General features: G+C 39.6%; 2 protein-coding genes across 10 annotated transcripts in view; one reads left to right on the forward strand and one right to left on the reverse strand.

Moving 5' to 3' along the window:
* The window catches only part of Kcnip4 (potassium voltage-gated channel interacting protein 4), a 1,134,333-nt gene extending 1,130,891 nt beyond the window's left edge, over window positions 1-3,442 (forward strand). For all 6 annotated transcript variants that reach the window (XM_060365333.1, XM_060365337.1, XM_060365336.1 and 3 more), the window contains one exon: window positions 1,979-3,442. In XM_060365333.1, the coding sequence (XP_060221316.1) occupies window positions 1,979-2,026 (48 nt within the window). In that variant the 3' untranslated portion in view covers window positions 2,027-3,442. The remainder of the gene's footprint in view (window positions 1-1,978) is intronic.
* Window positions 3,443-4,048: 606 nt separating this feature from the next.
* Pacrgl (parkin coregulated like) lies at window positions 4,049-19,172 on the reverse strand. Of its 4 annotated transcripts, none has more exons than XM_060365342.1 (9): window positions 19,150-19,172; window positions 16,682-16,748; window positions 16,392-16,546; window positions 15,455-15,522; window positions 13,449-13,539; window positions 11,183-11,317; window positions 10,439-10,546; window positions 8,024-8,104; window positions 4,049-5,147 (listed from the first exon to the last, which is right to left on the reverse strand). In XM_060365342.1, exons 2-9 carry the CDS (start codon window positions 16,731-16,733, stop codon window positions 5,091-5,093), a joined length of 747 nt encoding a protein of 248 aa, XP_060221325.1. In that variant the 5' UTR covers window positions 16,734-16,748; window positions 19,150-19,172; the 3' UTR covers window positions 4,049-5,090. The 4 variants fall into 4 exon arrangements, with proteins under 4 accessions (XP_060221325.1, XP_021517609.1, XP_060221324.1 ...); XM_021661934.2 differs by lacking the exon at window positions 19,150-19,172 and adding an exon at window positions 18,877-19,028; XM_060365341.1 differs by lacking the exon at window positions 19,150-19,172 and adding an exon at window positions 18,785-18,807.
* Window positions 19,173-20,521: the final 1,349 nt, after the last annotated feature.

Below are 20,521 nucleotides of genomic sequence, written 5' to 3' on the forward strand. Positions count from 1 at the left end.
AGCTAACAATGGGACAGTCTTGTCACTTGAAAGCAAGCAGATTTATGTGCACATGCAATCTGATAGCATGCCAATACTGAGGTGAAAATTACTCATGCACTCCCTTTGACTCTGTAAACCTTTAGAGGGGACTCATTACTGACAACCAAACGAACCCACATGGATTTAGATTACTGATTCTGGAGCTGGAGAGGTGGCTAGGAGCACTTGCTCCTCACCTTATAGTCTGGTTCCCAGCATCCAGGTCAGGAAACTTACAAGGGCCTGTCACTCCAGCGCTATGGGATCTAACATCCTCCTCTAGACCCTGCAGGCATGTACATGCTTCTGTTCACAGACCTACACACAGACGTACACATGGACATACATAAGGAAAAAATAAGGCTTTACGGTTTCCCCGACATAGTTCTTCTAAAACATGTTACATTTGTGTCACCATAGAATCAGAAATCTAGTGCAAAGAAATCTGGAGGCTTATCTTTGTCTTTTGTTTTAAATTTTGTGTGTGTATTTGTATATTGGGAAGAAGGAACATACCACGGCACACATGTGGAAGGTAGAGGACACTTGCTAGAATGGATTCTTTCCTTTCCCATCATGAGTTTCACAGATCAAACTTAGGTCCTCAGCAAAGAATCATTGATTTAATATATGTGGAAAAAAGTAACATTTTATCTGAATCCAATATTTTTCTTCAGTTATGAAAATAAAGAGTAAAATATTCTGAAGAAAAATCTAGTAGATATGTATTATCTGTAAATCTAGATTTAGCTCACCTAGACTGATTCAACTCAATGCATGAGTAGAGCCGTAAAAACAAATTAATAAGCATAAAGAAACATTTTCTGGTGTTTCAGCTGTTTTTTTCCCCCTCCAACTGTTCATTTTCAACTTTCCTGATGCCTGCTCATTTCTCAGTTCACCTCTCAAAGTAAACATCTGAGAGATTTAAAGTGGTGATGTCAACCCCCTTAGTTGTGATGTAACCTAAATTGGGGCAGTGGAAGCACCATTGCTTTAGTTGTGACTCACCACTAATAAACATAGTTTACCTACAGCGCAGAAGTGTTCCTCAACAGTCCAAACTGCCACCCTAGCTCATGTCTAAGAAACAGGCTGAACACAACCACTGTGCAATGTGTCCTAACCAATCTCTAGCATTCAAAAACAGGCTCCTACAGGGCATGTAGGTTTAGCAGTAGCTGACATCTAACGAGGTAAAATGACTGTAAACATTGATTCTTCTCTGTCCTGGAACATGGATACTTTGTGCTCTGGCACAATCTACCTGAAATGCCTAAGTTCTCATTTGTTCTCTTTGGATAATTTCTTAAAGCTCATGGTTCAGTAGTTCTACAATGGCTGACTCATACTGGAGAGATTGAGAATCTGTAGTTCTTTAGACTACTAGGCTGCATGTCTATGCATTGTCCCTATATGGCACTGGAGTTCTAAAGTATGTCTGGAGAGCTGCTGACCTGCAAACTATGCTGAAATCCTGAGGAAGGTGGTCCGAATGCTAGCGAAGGAAGACTGTAACGACAGGATAGGTGAACTTGCCAGCCAGCGGGCAAAAGTCAAAGTTTCTCTCATCCATTTCCTGATGCCACCCCGGTTTAGAGTGGATCTTCATGTTTCAAGTAATTCCGTCAGGAAGACCCATCAGAGGACTGCCCAGGAGCTTTTCAGTAGATCCCAGGTGCAGGTGACAAAGGTGCAGGTGACAACCAAGATCAGCCATCGTACACTCACTGTTTCCATTCTGACATTAGTTGAGAAATACTTTGGTCTAGTACCAAGTAAGATGTAAGTGACGTATCTAAAGGCATATTCAAGAAAGTATAAAATAAATTATTTGTATGTAGGATGAAGAGCAGATACACTCACTATCACAGAGCAGCTCCTGAAGAGCATAGAGGACAGCAGTACTATCCCCTACAGATACCGCCAATAATTTCCTTCTGTTTCACCCTTACAGGATGAAAACATAATGCGCTCCATGCAGCTCTTCGAAAACGTCATCTAACATGTCAGCACATCCTCGACTGAAGAGGCAAATGTGAACTACTCTACACACTTACAAGACGGAGCTACCACTTCTAGCATAGATTGCTCAGCTTTACACTGAGGCACATTATGCAATCAGCTTTGTTTTAATATAACCCCCCCCCAAAAAAAAAAAAAGATTTAGGTTTCCCACTTACAAATCTGCATCTTTTCCACAACATCACTGGGGTCATGAAATGTGCTAACTTGTTTCATACTCTGAGAATATTCAAAAGGCACAGAGTCTGGAAGAGCTTTGATCCTTAGCCAGGTATTATTGAGGCTTTCACAGAGCAGTGATTTTAAAAAACAATGGGTTTTTCACTCATTTGTATATATTCAGTCCTGCATTTAAAATGGTTTTCTAAAATATTTACATCTGCATTTAACTTCCAGAAAGCTAATAAACTTTATTTTAACTAGATTCATATAACACTGACAAAAGAAACAAAGATTACTACAAATAAAAAAGGCCAAAACCACAGTCTTAATTTCTATGGTTTGTCCACTTGCTGTTAAAGACATTAATGTATTCGGCATTTTTTAAGCACATTTAAAAATTAGTTTATTATCAGATGTTAGCATATACCTAATGAGATTATTTTAGTATTTATTAATTTTCCATATTTAAGCCAAGACTCTACATAATCCATGTAACTTTGGACCTGTTCGATCTTACCTGTAGACTGTTTTGTATTGTGTCATATAGTAGAGATTCAAAGTGTTAGAAAAACCAAGGATGTTTACAGACTTGCAAAGGGACCGGATGTCTGTCCTGCAAAACCTAGCGATGCTTACTAACAAGTAACCCTAACAGCAGTAAAGGGCAATTCTAGCCGCCCCCCAAACCCTAATGTTCTCACAGCATGTTTATCATAAGCCATTCAGGGACAGAGAATCCTGCCCAAAGCCTACCAGGAATGAAGATCAATCAAAATAATCTTTGAAAACACCAGTGATTCTATCATATTGGAAATTTTACATAAGATTATATAGAAAATAAATGCAAACACTGGACATAATCTGAATTGCATTATGATTTTACTTATCATATAATTCAAAGGATTCACATTCCTTTTAATGATTGTAAGCCAAAACTGTAGAGTTCCCACAACAGTACTATAGATACTCACATCTTCCCTGTTTCGTAGAAATATCACAAGAACCAAGAGGATATGGGAGGAGAGAATTTGCAACTGTCTGCAATAAATCAGGTATCTATTCTGGTGTAGAGATAGGATGTTGAAAGCTGCCCTGCTATCACCAGTGTAGGAATTAAGAGTAGTACAGTACATGTACACTGAAATCTGCCATCGCGTGTTTGTGTAAACTCAATGTGCACATTTTGTATCTCAAAAAGGAAAAATAAAAGCAAAATAAAGTGTTTATTACTCTATGTGTCTGCCTCAGGTTTTTACGCTCTCACAAGTTCAATAATGAATTGCTAGACTAAAACTAGGTTGTCACTATCCTTGGGAAGTGCGGCCCACAGAGAAAACTCAAAGCAAGACAGAGGTTGGGCAGGTGCTGTAGCAGGCATGGTCTTGGAAGGTGCCAAGGTACTGGACACCTGACAAAAGAGAGGACCCAGGAAGCAAAACACCTGGTGAAGAATGGGCATATCTGCAAGGTGCCTCAGTAATTGCTTGTACTCTTTCAACTGACAGCTGTCAACTACCCGGAACAAGAATTGCTAAAGGGTCAAACAGGTGTCTGTGGGAGAGAACAGGGGAGAGAATCATCTGGTGTTTTGAGGGCATGCAGATGCTGTCACATAACATAGGGACTGCCTGTCTCCATGCTTCCCGATGTGTGGCTATCCACGTCTCTAGGTGAGATCCTAGACCTCACTTCTGTTTTCTATTTCTCTTCCTCTCCTCCCTCCTTTTGCAGAATGATCTAGAGTAAGTTTTTATCTCATCAGAAACTGCGCTGAATTCATAAATTGTGTTTTAACAAAACAAGTAACTGTGAAACACAAATAAATATTACTTGATACATGGAAGTTTTAAGATTTTAATTTCTGAATATCTGTATATATATTTTCATGCTAAAAAATACAAAAATAACATTTAGTTAAATACAAATAATACCTAAAGTTTAGGTAGTATTAAAAAGTTGTAACAAACAACACACTTGTAATAGAATTTTCACATTTAAAACAGTTATTTTTTAAACTAGAATATTCAGGAAAGAAATGTTCCCAAGCATTCCAATTATAAAATACACATTTACACATCCCAGCTAATAGTGAAGCCACAAATGTTCACTTGCTATATTAAATTTTTCAGTCTCGATAATATGAAAACAAAGAAATGGCCAAAATCAAGCTACATAATAAGGGCACAGCTACAATGTGATCTTCAGACAAGCTCTAAGTAAAAATGTGTTTGAATATACACACATAGGTATGATTTGTAAACTAACACAAATGACAAAGACAAGAAACTCCCACAGATCCTCTTTCAGAAAGGCAAACGGGATGGACATCAGAAGAGGGAGGAAACAGGGAACAGGACAGAAGCCTACCACAGGAGCCTACACAAAGACTCTACCCAGCATTGTATCAAAGCAGAGGCTGGAACCTAGCCAAACTTTGGACAGAGAGAAGGGGAAGAGGACCTCCCCTATCCGTGGACTTGGAGAGGGGCATGGGGGGAGATGAGGGAAGGATGGTAAGATTGGGAGGGGACGAGGGAGAGGGCTACAGCTGGGATACAAAGTGAATCAATTATAATAAAAAATAAATAAAAAAAAGAAACATTAAATAGGGATTTAATTTAAGAGGGATGCTACCCTCTTAAAAAAAAAAAAAGAAACTCCCATTGAACTCAACTTTTATACAAGCTATTTTAATTGCCTTATAGCACCTGTGCTTTTTGTTGACAAAAGCTTGGTCGATGATTCCCCTGGACTTGACATGGTCCTCGTAACCTAGTTAATGAATGAATGGTACTATGAGTCAGTGATCTGAATTGAGGCAAGGTCCAGGCAGCCACTGTCAGTGCCTGAGGAAGCAGCATGGCTTTTGTTGGTTCCTTTATTCAACAGCAGACAGAGCAATATGTTGGGATTTTGGATTTGATGATGATAAGACTTCCCTGACAATAGAAAAAACAAAAAACAAAAAACACTGGCATTAGAACACACAGTTACCTCAGTAGGCACTATATTTACAAATGTTGTTAAGAAGTATACAAGGCTCTCTCCATCCATGTGACCCCCCCAAAAAAAATTAAAAAATAAAACAAGTCCAATTTGTGACAGATATATAATCACTGGAGCATGGTAAAATTCTCAGGGTCCTGCCCCTTAAATAGAACTGAGTCATCCCCTTCCCACAATCACACAAGAAGCCATCAATTGTGGAGAGCTAACTTCACCATCCTCAAACAAAATAAAAAGACAAAATTACAAAATGAGTAGAACTATTTCTCTGAGGGAAATAAAACAGGGATAAGAACCTTAAAGTAAATACCAAAGCAGTGAGGAGTCAGTGCAGTATTGACAGTTATCTTCCCTGCACTCCACGAGCACACCTGGGTTAATTAGCTCTCTGCACCCAATATTCTGATTTAAAGGAAGATAGCATCAAAGTCTACCTCTGAGGCTCATACTGGAGACCAAAATAGTTAAATAGTTATGACCTATTCTGTAGAGTACTTTTCACAGTTCTCCCATACTCTAAAGTGGAGTGTGGCACATTTGCCTTTCCCAAGACAAAGGAGAATGAATATTGCTGAGAACAAAAACTAAATTGTACATTTGTAAAAATGTTTCAACTTAAGACTGGTAAAGATTATTTATAAGAAAGCATCTTTGTGTCTGTAACAAATGTCTTCATTTCCCCAGTAGTTGAACACTCATATTATTATAATCTATAAAAGTCAAAAGAAATAGGAAACTCTTGAACTTTTTTTAGGCTTTGCTTATTTTTATTTTATGTGTATTGGTGTCTTGCCTGAACATATGTCTGTGCACTACATGTGTGGAGTGTCCATAGAGGCCAGGAATGGGCATTAGATCTTCTGTGGTAGTGAGCCACTGCATGGGTGCTGGAACAGACTGTTTCCTCTGGAAGAGCAGGCAGTGTTTTTAGGCAATGAGTCATCTCTCCAGGCCCAATAATTTTTAAAGACTCATTGCTATTAAAGAAACTTAATATGTTTTTAAGTTCTTGGAAAAGAAAAAGGAGCATTTCTTACATTCTCGGAGAATAGCAAAGTATCTACCGTTGGCGTAGCACTAATCAATCCAGAAGAGCGGTGCCTGGGCTATTTCTAATGCAAAGCTTTTAAAAAAGAGTAAGATGTATAAATGATATGGGTAGGAATGTTTTGTCTCTGTACCATGTGCATGACTCCTGCCCAAGGAAGCTAGCAAGAGAGTGTCATGTCCCTTTGGAACAAGAGGTTGTGAATCACCGTGTGAGTGCAGAGAACTGAACCCAGGTTCTCTGAAAAAGCAACTCTTAAAAAAAAGTGCTCTTAACTTCTGAGACACCTCTCTATCCCCTGGTAAACCCCCCCTTTTTTTTTCTTTCAATGATACCAATTATTACTACAATATGATGGACACACAAGGGCCAGTGAAGAAGGCTGAGGAAGATCTCTTATAACCATAACCTTTTTTCTTTATAAATTCGATATTAGCAATCAAAAGCTAGTAATATTGAGTAACATCAAGAGGCGACCCCCCCCCTAGGTTCTTGGATTGGCCAACTACATCCTCTGCAGGCCAGCTCCAAATAACACTATGCAGCTTTCATCATAACTTCCCCTGTCCAAAACACAGACATCCATAAATGTCACATGATGGTTCTATTTTTCCTGATTCGTACCCTAAAATGGTCTCCTGGAGGCAGACAACCATCTAGGGAAAGGTCCAGCTTAAAAAGCTTTCATCGTTATTTACCATCTGTTAATCTGCATTTCAGAGGAGGAAAGGGCAAATATGTCTGGGATTCTGATTCTAGGGTAATATTTACAAATAAGTAATCAGAAACAGAGTCACTGTACTAGCAGGAACTGGTTGTGTACATAGCCTCAGTGTTTGAATATCAATCTCCTACCTAGAACTTAAATGCAACAAAGAAATGCATTGACTAACAGCCCCTTTGAGGCTTAGTTCATCTGCATAAACTTTATGTGTTCATCATAAAAACAACATATGGAATTCAAAGATTATTAAAGTTAGCAGAATTAGCTGCTTAATTTATGGCCAGCAAAATATTTTATACAACTTCATACATTCGTTTGTAATTAACTGTAGAAAATACAGAAAATTAAAGTTCTTGATTGTTAAGCTAACAAGCTGAATATGTCTTTCAAAGTATAAAAATTCAATTAATTTTCCTGACATCATATAGTAATGAAGTCCCCATATTCCTCCCCTTGAAAAGTTGAGAGAAAAAATGAGATCAACTCTTATGTATGTTCTACATTAATGTGGAAGTGGCATTTACTTCTAAAGCGAGATTCTAAAACTAAGAGGAAGAAAAGAAGACTGATTAAAGGGGAATGGAGAACCACAAGTGTAGGTAGCTTGGGCAGTGCCTGTGAGCACACACAAGGACCTGGAATTTATCCATAGTACAGACAAGTACAAAAATAAATAAATATAAATTTTTTAAAAATGGGGTTGGGATCGGCTAGTCATCTTTGTTCAGGCCTTCTCCCAGGTTGAAACAAAACATCTAAATAGTTTAAAAAGAAAATTGAGAATGTGCCACCAAGACTGTCACAAAAGTACACGGGCCTATATTTATCCGGCCTGGTTCTGGAGAAGTCATCTTAAAAACTGTACCATCCCAACAAAACAAATTCTTAGCATAAAAGAGGAAAAGCAAGAAACTTTCACATTTATACTTGCACCTTCAATGACTTAACACATGCTAACCACATATGGATTCTCCTAACAGGACTGAAAGTAAGATATACAGAAGCAGGGCACAGCTCCGCCGCAGCATTCTACTTACACTCCCGCCGTGCTGCTCCAGCTTTTGCAAGGCACTGGTGATGGGCTCTTTGAATTTTTTGTCCATTAGCCTCTTGGAAAGCTTTTGAAGATTGAGGTAAGGGGAGGGTAAAAACAAACAAACAAACAAACAAATTTTGCTATAAGCACAAATATCTTTTGAGTATGCCTTAATTTAAGAACCCAAAGAGCTTCAGTAAATGCTTCACTAAAATCTACATGGAACAATATGCCATTTGGTTAAAGGTTGAATTTGTGTCATTTCAAGTACTAACTATCTCATACTGTCTGCTACAATACGTTTCCTGGGGCTAGGGGAATGACTGACTTCAATATCCAATACTCACATTAAAAGCTGGGCATGGTGGCTTATGTTTATAATTTTCGCACTGAGGAGGCAGAAACCAGAGTTTCATTAGCTGGACAGTGTAGCCTAACTGGTGAGCTTCAGGCAGATGGAAAATCCATCTTATAGGAAGTGGGCAGTACTTCTGGAGAAAACACCAGAGACTGTCCTCCGCATTCCACATGCATGCATATGTGCAGACATACAAATACACATGCTGTCGCAGCAACATAAAAACATACACATGTACTCACACAAAAATTAAGTTGACAAAACCATGGCATACTTTTCCATTTTATCAACATGCAAGTCCATGCAGAGAAATATGATAGAAAGCTATACCTCCAAAACACACATTGCCCAACAATAAGAGGGAAAAGTTGAAAAGTAACTGACAATGGAAATAAGACTAGAAACCACAAGACCGCTTATCTCTGTTTACATACTAAACACATAGAACTTTGTTTAAAAAGGAGAGCATAGGTGAAGAAAGTATCATAGTCTCTAACAGAGAAGCAGGGGTATGGAGTTAAGTCATGAGCAACTGTACCAAGAGCCACATAAAATACATGCATTTCTGCAGACAATGACCAAGACATTTTGGCAAAAATAAGCCATATTCCCTGGCAAACATTTTGGAAACATATTCTATACAGGTTTAATAAAATGATGCTGAGCACTTTTTATTATAAACTTAAAATCAGCTTTGTAAGCTTAGTCCATTAGAAAAAATTAGAAAGGCACTGTCTGCTACTAAAATATTCTGTGACCTACTTCATCTATTTTGCACTTCCTGGTTATGGTAATTGTTAACATGGACTGTCAAAGTGACTGGACAGAATAACATCCAGGTAAATATAGCAAGCCCCTGGTTTGTGTGAGAGGATTTTTCCAGAGAGATTAAATTATGAGGCTCTCACCAAGGAGTGCACTGATCCTTGTCCTTGGGTTCTTCATGTGATAACATCATTGAGAAGCGGTGAGTGGGAGGTGGGGTTTAGTTGGAGAGTTTGCTGAGAACCTGGGCCCTTCCCATAGACCATTCATGCTTCAGGCCCACTCAGAAGTCAGCTGCTCCACACTATCACATCCTTCCTGCCATGAAGAACTCACAACTGTGGACCTCTGAGCCCAAACAAATCTTTCCTACCATTTGGTTCCTTCTGACAGGTATGTTATAACATGACAGGAAATATGATTTTAAGAATTTTAGCAAAGGTTCTAGGTTATATCCATACATGGTCCTTGGTTAGAGAAACAGTCTCATAAAAGACCCCTGTGCCCAGATATATTTGGTCCTTGTGGAGCTCCTGTCCTCTCCAGGTCATACTAACTCCCCCTTCTTTCATATGATTTCCTACACTCTGCCCAAGGTTTGGTTATGAGTCTTAGCATCTGCTTTGATACACTGCTAGGTAGACTCTTTCAGGGGCCTTCTGTAGTAGGCTCCTGTCCTGTTACTTGTTTTCTCCTACATCCAATGCCCATCCCATTTGTCTTTCTAAGTGAGGATTGATCATCTTACCCCGGGTCCTCTTTCTTGTTTATCTTCTTTAGGTGTATAGATTTTAGTATGTTTATCCTACCTTATAGGTCTATATAAGTGAGTATATACCATATAACCTAGAACCTCTGCTCTGATGTAGCCCACAGTAGCTCAGTATCCAAGTGTGTTCCCTAGTAAGGGGAACAGGGACTCTTTCTGACATGAACTCGATGGGGGGCTCTTTGACCCCTCCCCCCCCCAACTGAGGGAGGAGCAGCCCTGCTAGGACCCAGAGGAGGACTTTGCAGCCGGTCCTGAAGATACCTGATAAACCATGGTCAGATGAAAGGGGAGGAGGTCCTCCCCTATCAGTGGACTTGGAAAGGAGCAGGGAGGAGATGAGGGAGGGAGGGTGGGAATGGGCAGGAATGAGGGAGCGGGATACAGCTGGGATACAAAGTTAATATACTGTAACTACTATTAAAAAAATTAAAAAAAAAAAAGAATTTGAGCTCCGGCAGTATTTGATCTGAAGGCTGCGATATAGGGATATGCACAGCTCCTCTCCTCTGTGCAGTACTCACACTTGTAAGCAGAAGTTTCAGATGGCCATTCAGAGATGGGCCAACAACCACACTCAGCTGCACAAGTGCATTCAGTCCTCTTTCAAACACTTCATCGTCAGAATGAACCTGGGGACAGTTAACAGGAAGAATTAAAGCCTCTACAACCCTACGAAAGGGCCTCTGGATTCTGTTATTTGGTCATTTTCCATGGCCCTTTGTGTATAATTCTACTTCCTACTTTCAGAATAGATTTTCTATGAGAATTGGTACATTTATAACTCAATGAGACATGTTCACTGGTATAAATGGGGAAAAATTTAAAGGAACAAATAGGGAAAAATGAAAATGAAGACAGGTTAGGGAAAAGGATAAGAAGGATTAAGAATTTAATTCTACAAACTGATCAACAACCAGAATTTTAGAACTAAGCTTTAAGGCGGTGTATCCAAAAGTAAAACAATGTCCCTTAGATAAGAGCAGTTATTAATATCCACCTATCACAGGAGTCAGCTGAGGTTATCTCCTCTAATTGCCCCAAAGATTCCCTTTCACTCCCAGGGCCTCTAAAAGGGTCAAGTGCATAACCATCTGACTCTGAATAACAATGGTTTGACCCTGCACACACCTTTTAAACCCACAGGTAAAGCATCCATTTCCATGTAATACGTGGGAGGAGAGGAACAGACAATGGTCTATTGTATCAGAGTGTACATCTATACTGTGTAATTGGGATAATAAGGCCCAGTGAAATAGGCGACTTACCAGAGCTGCCTTCAGCACAGGGATCAGTCTAGGCAGCAAAGGTATAGCTTTCTCAGGAGCACCCTTGACCAGAAGTAACTCCCTAAAGCCCTCCTTTGACACAAAGGTATAAGGATGCTTAGTCTCCCTCAGGCCCTGCCATAGGCAACATAAACAGAGAAACATGATTAGTACTTTTTGATTATTTTACAAACCACAAAACTCAATGCTTCTAACATAAGTGAAACTATAAGTTTGTTTAATGTTTTTCTAATCACAATGAGCAATTTCAGCAATTATAATTTGAATTATACCAAGAAATCATATCACAAAATATACACAATACAGAAGCCTCCAGTCTCACAGGAAAGAGAAAAAAAGAAAGCAAGAAAAGGAAAAGTAACAGAACAACAAAAAGGAAAGAAAAAACTAAAGGGTTAAAAAAGAAAAAGTTCAAACAAGGACAGATAAGGGGAGGTGAGGTGGGGGGGAAGGAAAAGTTATTTGTGAAAGAAGATAAGGAAGTCGGGAGAACCCTGAGATTACTTCTTGAGAAGCACTGGAGGGTAGGAAACTGCTCATTCTGTGCTCTGTATTGGATGCTGGGTGTACTCAGTGAGTTCCAACAACCTATCTCCTTCAAACTTAAAAACATTAAGATACTAAGAAGGCAGACCCTACACTAATTGGGGTGAGCACTGTCAGAACTTGAGTCTGCTGTTCAGTGGAGCGCGGTTTGAAAACAATCCCTGTTCAACAATGTTCACTGTGCCTTTCTTCCTGAGTGCCTGGGAGAAGAACGGTCAGCAGTCCATGCTTTGCCAGCCACCATGAGAGGACAACAAGTGACCATCTAAATTCTGAAAGGGATCAAACAAAGCAAAGAGGAAGCAGCAGCAGTGCTCTCGGATCTACCTGGTAAGCAGGTCCCAATAACCAGCTACAAAGTCAAGTCACAAGTACCGGTTTTCATTATTTTGTCAACTTGACCTGAGTACCTGCTTCCTAACAGTGGTCAAATGCCCCCTTCTCACTGTCATAAACAAAATCACCAACATGGCAACTCACTCTCTGACAGGCTCAGTACTTGTCCTAACAGTACCTGTATCTTATTCATTTTCAAGATGGAGACTTGAAAGTCAAAGCTGAAATGTATCTCAACAGTTGTCTATATTCCTTCCCAATTATTAAGTGAGGAGAAGAAAGTAAATTGCTATTCCATACAGAAATAAGTGTCCTGACGCTGGGCCACAGGTACATACACAGGATGGATCTTGACCTCTGAGATACCTTGGCAGGTCAAGGCAGTTCCCACTAAGCCTGGGGCCTGAGTTTAATCTCTGATCCTATATGGTATAAGGAGAGAACCAACTCCCAGAAGTTGTCCTCTAATAGCTATAATCACAAACACCCACACTTAACCCCACACACTCCCACAACAAACACACAAATAAATAAAATGTTTTAGAAGGGGGTATTTAATGAGTTATGAAGGCAGAAGCCCTTTAATGATTGTTCAAATTAAAGAACTTGTACACCATAACCATTTGGACTATGTAATGTATTACCATTTTTGCTAAGTCTAAAACATGGTTTGCTATTCTATATAAAAGACTGAATCACAGAGCCTACATGATCCTGTACTAGGTCCTCTGCATGTTATAGCTGTGTGGCTTGGTGTTTTTTGAGACTTCTAATGGTAGAAGTGGAGGGTTTCTTTTGACTGCTCTTGGAATCCTTTTTCTCCTACTGGGTTGCCTTACCCAGTCTTGATATGAGGGTTTGTGCCTGGTCTTATTGTAACTTGTTATGCTTTGCTATCTCTAGGAGTCTTGATCCTTTCTGAAGGGAAATGAAAGATGAGTAGATATGGGGGAGAGACACGATGGGGGTAGTAAGTGAGTGAGGAGAGAAGGAAAGGGAAATCATATATGAGAGAAGAATGAAGGAAAAAAAAACATGTCTAAAATAGAACTAAGTATGGTATACCATCTATTTTATTTAGCTATAAATTCCTGTCAGAATTTCATTAAGACTGGTTAATTCATTTATTATATATGTGTGTGTATGTATGTGTATAATGCCTTATATATTCACACACACACACACACACACACACACACATCTAACAATTACAATTACTTGCTTAGAGCCCAATATTTTAGTGCCTATCACTTGATATTTATTTTAAAAGTATAGATTAATATGTAGTTATAAGCTATAAAATAATAATTACATTTTAAAATATTTTTTTCTATTAGCACTCAGGAGAGCTAGGATGTTTTACCTCCGCTAATGTAATTAGAAGAGGGTCAAATGGAAGAATTTCAGGAGGGCATTCCCACTGTAATCTGTGTTTTACTGAGCCATGTACCAATCTAAAAAACAAAAGTCAACAAATTTAACAACAAACCCCACAAACATGAATAAGCAGGGAGCTTGTAACACAACATTAGTCCTAGAATAGAGATGTAGTAGAATTATTTTGTGGCATACAGAAGTATCATAATCTTTTTTATAATCATATTTTTAAAATTTATTTATTTTTGAGTTACATTTTATTAACTTTGTATCCCAGCTGTATCCCATTCCCTCATTCCCTCCCAATCCCACCCTCGCTCCTTAATCTCCTCCCTCTTATTTTTAATTTATATATTCACTTTACATCCCAATCATAGGCCCTCAGTCCTCTCCTCTCAGTCCCTCCCTCCCTCCTCTTCTCCACAGAAACGAGGAGCCCCCACCAACAACAACCCATCCCAGCTAATCAAGTCATCCACTGAGGACAAGCAAGGAGGCCCAACTACAGCAAAGTAATCAAAAGCAGGCCAGAGTCCATGTCACAGACAGTGGCTGCTCAACTTACTAGGGTATCCACATGAACATCAAACTGTCCATTGGTTACTAATGTGTAGGGGCCTAGGTGCAGTCCATGTCTGTTCTTTGATTGGTGCTTCCCTTTCTGTAAGCCCCCATGGGTCTAGGTTAGTTTACTCTGTTAGTCTTCTTGTGGTGTTCTTCTCTCCTCCAGGTCCTTCTATCTTCCCCACCTCCCACTCATCCACAGGACTCCCTGAGCTTTGCCTAAGCTTGGCTGTGCATCTCAGCATCTGATTCAATCAGCTACTACACAGGACTTCTAGTGCTTACAAGATGTGCAGAGATAAAGACAGAGTAGAGAGTAAGAGAATGTCCAACCAATGCCTGGCTCAGCCTGTGACCCACCCCATGGGAAAGTGCCAACCCCTGACACTATTAATGATATTCTGCTATGTTTACAGACTCCTTCAGTGTTATATACATAACAGTAAGAGACTTCAGAAGGGTAACTTTTTACATTTTCATCAAATCTTAATTACTCTAGGGAAAAAGCACTCAAGATGCTCAAGATGTGTGTGTGTGTGTGTGTGTGTGTGTGTGTGTGTGTAAATGACAGCTACAGGGTCTCCTATAGACCAGGCTGGCCTCAACCCTACCAGATAGCCAACAGTGACCCCCCCCTTCCTTCCCCAGCCCAGTGCCAGGATTACAGGTATACATGATCATGTCAAATTTACAAAGTGTTGGTAGATCAAAATCAGAGCTTCATGCATGCATGGTAGGTAACATTCCATCTCCTGAGCTACCTCTCTAACCCTTTAATTTAGAATCTAAGAATGAAATAATAATAATAAATTGAAGAACACTTCTTTAGCTTATTTTTCACTCCAAATTTGAAGATACTATTTAAAAATAGATATTTTGAAATTTCAGAACTACTCATAAAAAGTGATGTTATAGTTACCCCTTCTATGAAATAAATACAATTTTCTACCATGAAAAACAAGGTAAAACTGAACATTCTATGAAAAAAAAATATCAAGAACTTATTCAAAAAGGAGCAAAAGTATTCATATATACTAAGAAATAATATTTCACTGCCCTGGCCAGTGTTTACATTATCAAAGAGAGAGATGAGGTTTTTGTTTGGTTTTGTTTTTAATTTTTATGTTATTTCAATTTGTGGAAGCCTATGAATGCTTAAATTAGTTGTACCAAAACTGGTACAATCAGTTCAATTTAATTTCTTAAGTTACTTTGTGTTTTACTACAGCTCTTTGTAATTACATATTGGAGTTGACATGTTTTTTGTCAATAATGTCCAGGGATCTATACCAATTCAACATTCAAGGTAATAAGTCACCTTAATTTCAAACTCAAAGTAAATAAATTTTCAACAAATTTAAACTGAATAATATATTGATCTCACACAATTACTCTGAAGCACAGTCAGCTGGGCACTATTGACTTTACCTGCAAGGAATGCCACCTTTAGAGTAAATAGCCGCGAACGCAGAAGGGGCTCGAGACTGCTCACCGAACTGAAATTGAAAAGTGAAAATATCACCACCACCAATCCTGCTGAGATCATTGGAAAAAGAAGTTCCCGTACTTCCAAACCCCCACTGCGCCAGGGTGTGCACTCCTCTGCTCATCAGCCACAGGACTGAAAAAAACACATCTGACTCAAAAGTTTGTACATGGCTGAAACCATACATAGACCAAAATGTCTTTCCATTTTCTCTCTCAGTCCAAATAAAGAATAGGGAGAATAGAGATTTGCTTTCACCCATGATTGTACATCCCACAAGCCCTCAGGCCAAGCATTGCTATATAAAGACCAGAAAATCTATTTAACTTCTCCAAACTGGCTTTATGCTTCTATAAAACATGGGAATGGGCTTGGTAGAACCAAGATGAGGAACAAGTCTTATAAACATGTATCTAAATGCATGTTCTAGATTATACAAGCGGCACTAAGGGCATTTGCTTTTAGTCAGCATTGTATGTCCTGCATGCCCTTCAGCCAAGTATACATATGTAAAGCTCAGAGAATCTGTGTAACTTCTCCAAACTGGCTTTACCCTCCTATTAAACAGAGGATTATAGTATGGTTTCTGGTGGGCCAAATTTGTAAAACATAAATGAATGGTTACAGTTTTATGTGTGCACAGAAGTACATGAGTAAGCCCTCCTACAACAACTGAATGCAAGCTAGTTCACTGACATTAGGAAGGAGGATAGGAAAAACAACAACTGACATATAGTTCAGAACACAACAGAACAATTAGCATGGCTAGCTCAAAACTAGCAAAAACAAAAACTAGGAGGGTATTCAGAATGGTTAAACTGTAATCAGCTAAAGGCCTATTGCTTGGAAAAATGGACTGCTTGAGGAATCTGTACTCACAGGGTTAATTGTTTTAGGGTTGAGTTTATCACTTGGCCGAGGATGAGCCCTCCTTGCAGCCTCTGGAGAACTGGTTAATGAGGAGGATTTGCTCCGCTGAACTGTAGTTTTGCATTTCATTTGTGAGCTTAAGGATGTCCTTTGATCATAAATGCCTAGAAAGAAAAAAACAAGCAAACATCAGTACAAAGGACAAAAACAGAACAGAAACTGATCCTATATCCACATGGAAGACAGAATGAGTCATTAAATAACCTGACCGATGCCTTTGAAAGAGTAAAGCTCTGTACCTGTCGCTCTGTTTCTCAGCTGCACACCTCCAGGGTACTCTGATTTCTGCATGGTTTCCCTTCACTCCTGCAGTTAAATGAAAGGATTTCAGAATCTGTGGATCTGCCATAAGTACAAGACCAAAAGAATACAGTTATATACAGATATGAGTGCAGAGGCCCAAGGTTCCCATCTTCTTCAACAGCTCTCTATCTTATATATTGAGGCAGGGTCTCTGACTGAGCCCAGGGGTCCCCTCATTGACTAATGTGGCTAATCAGCTTGTGCCAGGAATTCCCTTATCTGTGTCTCACATGTGCTGAGATGACAGACAGGCCACCAAAATCCTCTAAGTTCTCAGAGGATTCAGGGTGATCAGATTTTTTACCAGCTGATTCATCTACCTGTCCCTACTTTATATTTTAAATGAATTTAAAAGCCACTGGATCTCTTCACTTGAAAAGCTTTTAAACATTCTAGAACACAGAGCTTCCAGGTTGTTTAAGTATTCAATTCAAGTTTGTCGTGTGTGTACATACACACACACACACACACACACACATTAATGTGTGCAATTAGGTATGTCCATGGAGACCAGAGGCTGACATTGGATATTTTCTGCTATTATTTCCACCATTTTGTGAACAAAGTTATATCACTGAAACTGGAGCTAATGGATTCTACTAGGAATGGATTCTGCAAGCCCCTAGGATCTTTTAAAAAATAATAGTTGTTTAATTTTAGACAGGTTTTCATTATATAGTCCTGGACAGCCTGGAACTTGTTACACAGAGCAGGATGGTCTTGAACTTAGATCTGCCTCTCCACGTTTCTCGAGTGCTGGGAACACTTAAAGGCATGTGAAGATATGCCTGGCAAAAATAATTATTTTTAATTGTTAAAAGTATCACTCTTAACTTTAAAAGACAAAGTATGTTTGGTTTAAAAAATAATAGTATCCACCTGGGAGAATACCATTGACAAACATGGGACTCACGTATTTGTGTGTGTGAAAGAAAAGCATCTTTAGACTACCTGTTCTTTAAATGACCTGAGGCAGGTGGTGTAATGGAGCAAGAACAAAAAGAAATAGAAAGGTAAAAAGTATTTTGCTATAAATACCCCTCATTTATTTTTTAGGGTTCTAGATAAACACCAGAATCCAGAAATCCACTAAATGTGGAAGGACTAAATGACATCACATTTCAGAGGGGAAGCAGCATACAATACAAATACTCTAGGTTTCACTGAGCCTTGGCCAAAAGGGACTAGCGTCACCTGTAGATACTTAGGTAACCACACTGTCTTTGTTTTACAAATACCAAAATTCAGTAGCCCTCCACCGAGTTTAAGATCACTGCATTAGTCATCATCTTTCTTCTCCTCTCGAATTAGAAATGTAGAAAGTTCCAAAAAGTTCAAAACGCCTTTAGCTGAAGAAGCTGTGTTCCATCTGCAAAGACCCTTCAAACTGCGACGGACAGCCTCATTCTTTTTTTAATCATGAAGTAAAATCTACTTTCCATCTTTCCAACATCCCACCAGCAAATCTACATAGCCACTTCCAAGCACCGAAGTTCAATTCAGCTCCAGAGTGTTGTAAAAGTTGAAAAAGAGGAAGTGCCCAGGGTCCCCCGCAGAGACTGAATAATTAACCAAGGACCATGCATGGGGATGAGCTAGAGCCTCTGCTCAGAGTCTATGGGCAGTTCAGTCTCGATGTGGGTGCTTAGTTAAGTGGAGCAGGAGCAGTCAATGGCATGAACTCGGTTTCCTGATCTTTGATCACCTTCCCCAGGCTAGGAGGCCTTACTAGGCCACAGAGAAAGAGGATCCGGACATTCCTGATGAGACCTGCTAGGCTAGGGTTGGACAGTAGGGGAGGAGGACCTCTCCTATCAGTGGACTAAAGGAACATAGGGGTTGGGGGAAACAGCCGGGATACAAAAGTGAACAAATTGTAATAACAACAATACTAAAGAAAAAAAAAAGAAAAAGAGGAAGTACGTAGGTACCGCTATGAGGAAACAAACAAACAAAAGATTTGAAAACGAGGAGACAGCGAGGGGATTCCAGTGAGAATTCTCTGAGCCAAGTTCCGGGAGCTCCCGCGCTCTGGAGACCTTAGCAACAAGCTGGCGGCTCCACCTCTGGGCCGCCGCCGCCGCCGAGAGAGCCCACACGCCGAGACCCCGCCTCGGGCGCCCGCTCCTACCGCCTGTCCCGCTGCCACCCTCCCTCGCCGCCGCCCCAGGTGGAGCCTCGGTCCCGCTCCAGGTGCCCAGGTCAGCTGCCGCTATCCGAAAAACCGGCTTCCAGAAGCGCACACATCCGGCGCCGCGCAGTGACGTCAGACACGCGCCTCTCGGTCTAAGCCAATCACAGGACGGCTACAAAGGCGCTCCAACGGTGCCTGGCAACTAGTTGGCTTTCCAACGGCCACTGTCCAGGAAGAGCTGAGGAGACAATCTCAGGTGACAAAGAGTACCTGGAAGAACTGAAAGGAAGTTTAAGTTTTAGTTTCCAGAGAAGAGACGCTGATTCGCTCTAAGTCTCTGGTCCAGCCTCTTTCCCATCCACGTGTTCATCTCGCAGCTTCTCAGGAACATTTTAGGTCCTCCAACAGGGCGACCTTAGGTCCTGACAGCCTTGGGTTTCTTCTAGCTTCCTGTCATGTTACTTCCTTTCCTGTCGCATACTACTATGCCATGTGCTGTTGCATTCAACTGCAGAATGCTTTAATTTTATAAAATATTTCTGTTATATTGCAAGTATATTTTATAATGTATCTTATATAATGTATATTTCATATAATATTTTATAGATATGTGTATTATATATGTATGCATGTAAGTATAACTTTCTAATACCTAATTTTATAGTTATGAACATATTTTTGTCCTTCACATTACTAATTTTCATGAAATTCGTGCTGGAGGAGAAGGTATTCCTTTGCAAGTCTACCAGCAATCATTTAGGTAATATTTATGAAAAGACCAAACTGTTAGACTTTTCTACTTCAATCCTCTCTAGAATCGTCTTTGTTGAACCTAAAGCCATAACTTTCTCCCCAGTATGTGGGAGAAGTTCCATGTTTTGCTTTAAACTTCTGACCATGTATGAGAACCAAAGAAAAATTCAGTCCTTTATAAAAATCACCACAAATTGAGTATATCTCGGCTAAGTCTAAGTAAAACTTCTTCTACACTTTGTCAGGACATCATTCAACAACGATGGATATTTTCTGGACCATTCTAGTTTGAGAAGTCTCTAAGGAATCCAGGTGAGACTGACTGGAAGGCAGCTGGATAGGTCTCAACAGAGGTGTGGAAATTTTACGGCCCAAAGCATGTGGGTGATGATAACTAGGAATATGAGCTAAGAAACAAGTATATGAGAGTATATGAGAATCTCCTCAGCTTAGTTTACTTTTAAGGTAATTCTTTATTAAAATAAAGGGATGAGGTAGAGATACCCTATATGTCTACCAAGAACAAAAACTTCTGAAACCACAGAGTATACTGTGTATTTTCTTTTTGCTGCTACAGAGCTACTGTGACATTTTCAGTACTATCTGGTTTGGGAAGATCATTTTATGGACCATATCAACCTGCTCTTTACTTCTGGATTTTGTTTGGATTTAAGTGGAGACTATTAATAAATATTTAGAAACTATGGGAGAATGAAATACTGATTTTTCTTTTGTATTATCTTGGTCACCATTCTACTTCTAGAAAGAGACACCATGACCAGGACTTTCTTAAAGAAGAAAGTATTTAATTAGGGACATCCTTACAGTTTCTGAGGTTTAGTCCATTATCATCATGGAAGGGAGCATGCCAGCATACTTAATAAGGAGC

This window comes from Meriones unguiculatus, chromosome 12 (assembly GCF_030254825.1).
Source record: "Meriones unguiculatus strain TT.TT164.6M chromosome 12, Bangor_MerUng_6.1, whole genome shotgun sequence".
Classification (NCBI taxonomy): domain Eukaryota; kingdom Metazoa; phylum Chordata; class Mammalia; order Rodentia; family Muridae; genus Meriones; species Meriones unguiculatus.

What these genes read in the sequence shown, in the direction of transcription:
- Pacrgl (XM_060365342.1), bottom strand. Translation starts at nt 16,733, where the DNA reads ATGCAGAAATCAGAGTACCCTGGAGGTGTGCAGCTGAGAAACAGAGCG. An exon ending in TTCTAATTACATTAGCGGAG is followed by an intron (nt 11,318 to 13,448) that starts GTAAAACATCCT and finishes TGCCTATGGCAG; the next exon opens with GGCCTGAGGGAGACTAAGCA. An exon ending in TGAAACTTCTGCTTACAAGT is followed by an intron (nt 8,105 to 10,438) that starts GTGAGTACTGCA and finishes AATCTTCAAAAG; the next exon opens with CTTTCCAAGAGGCTAATGGA.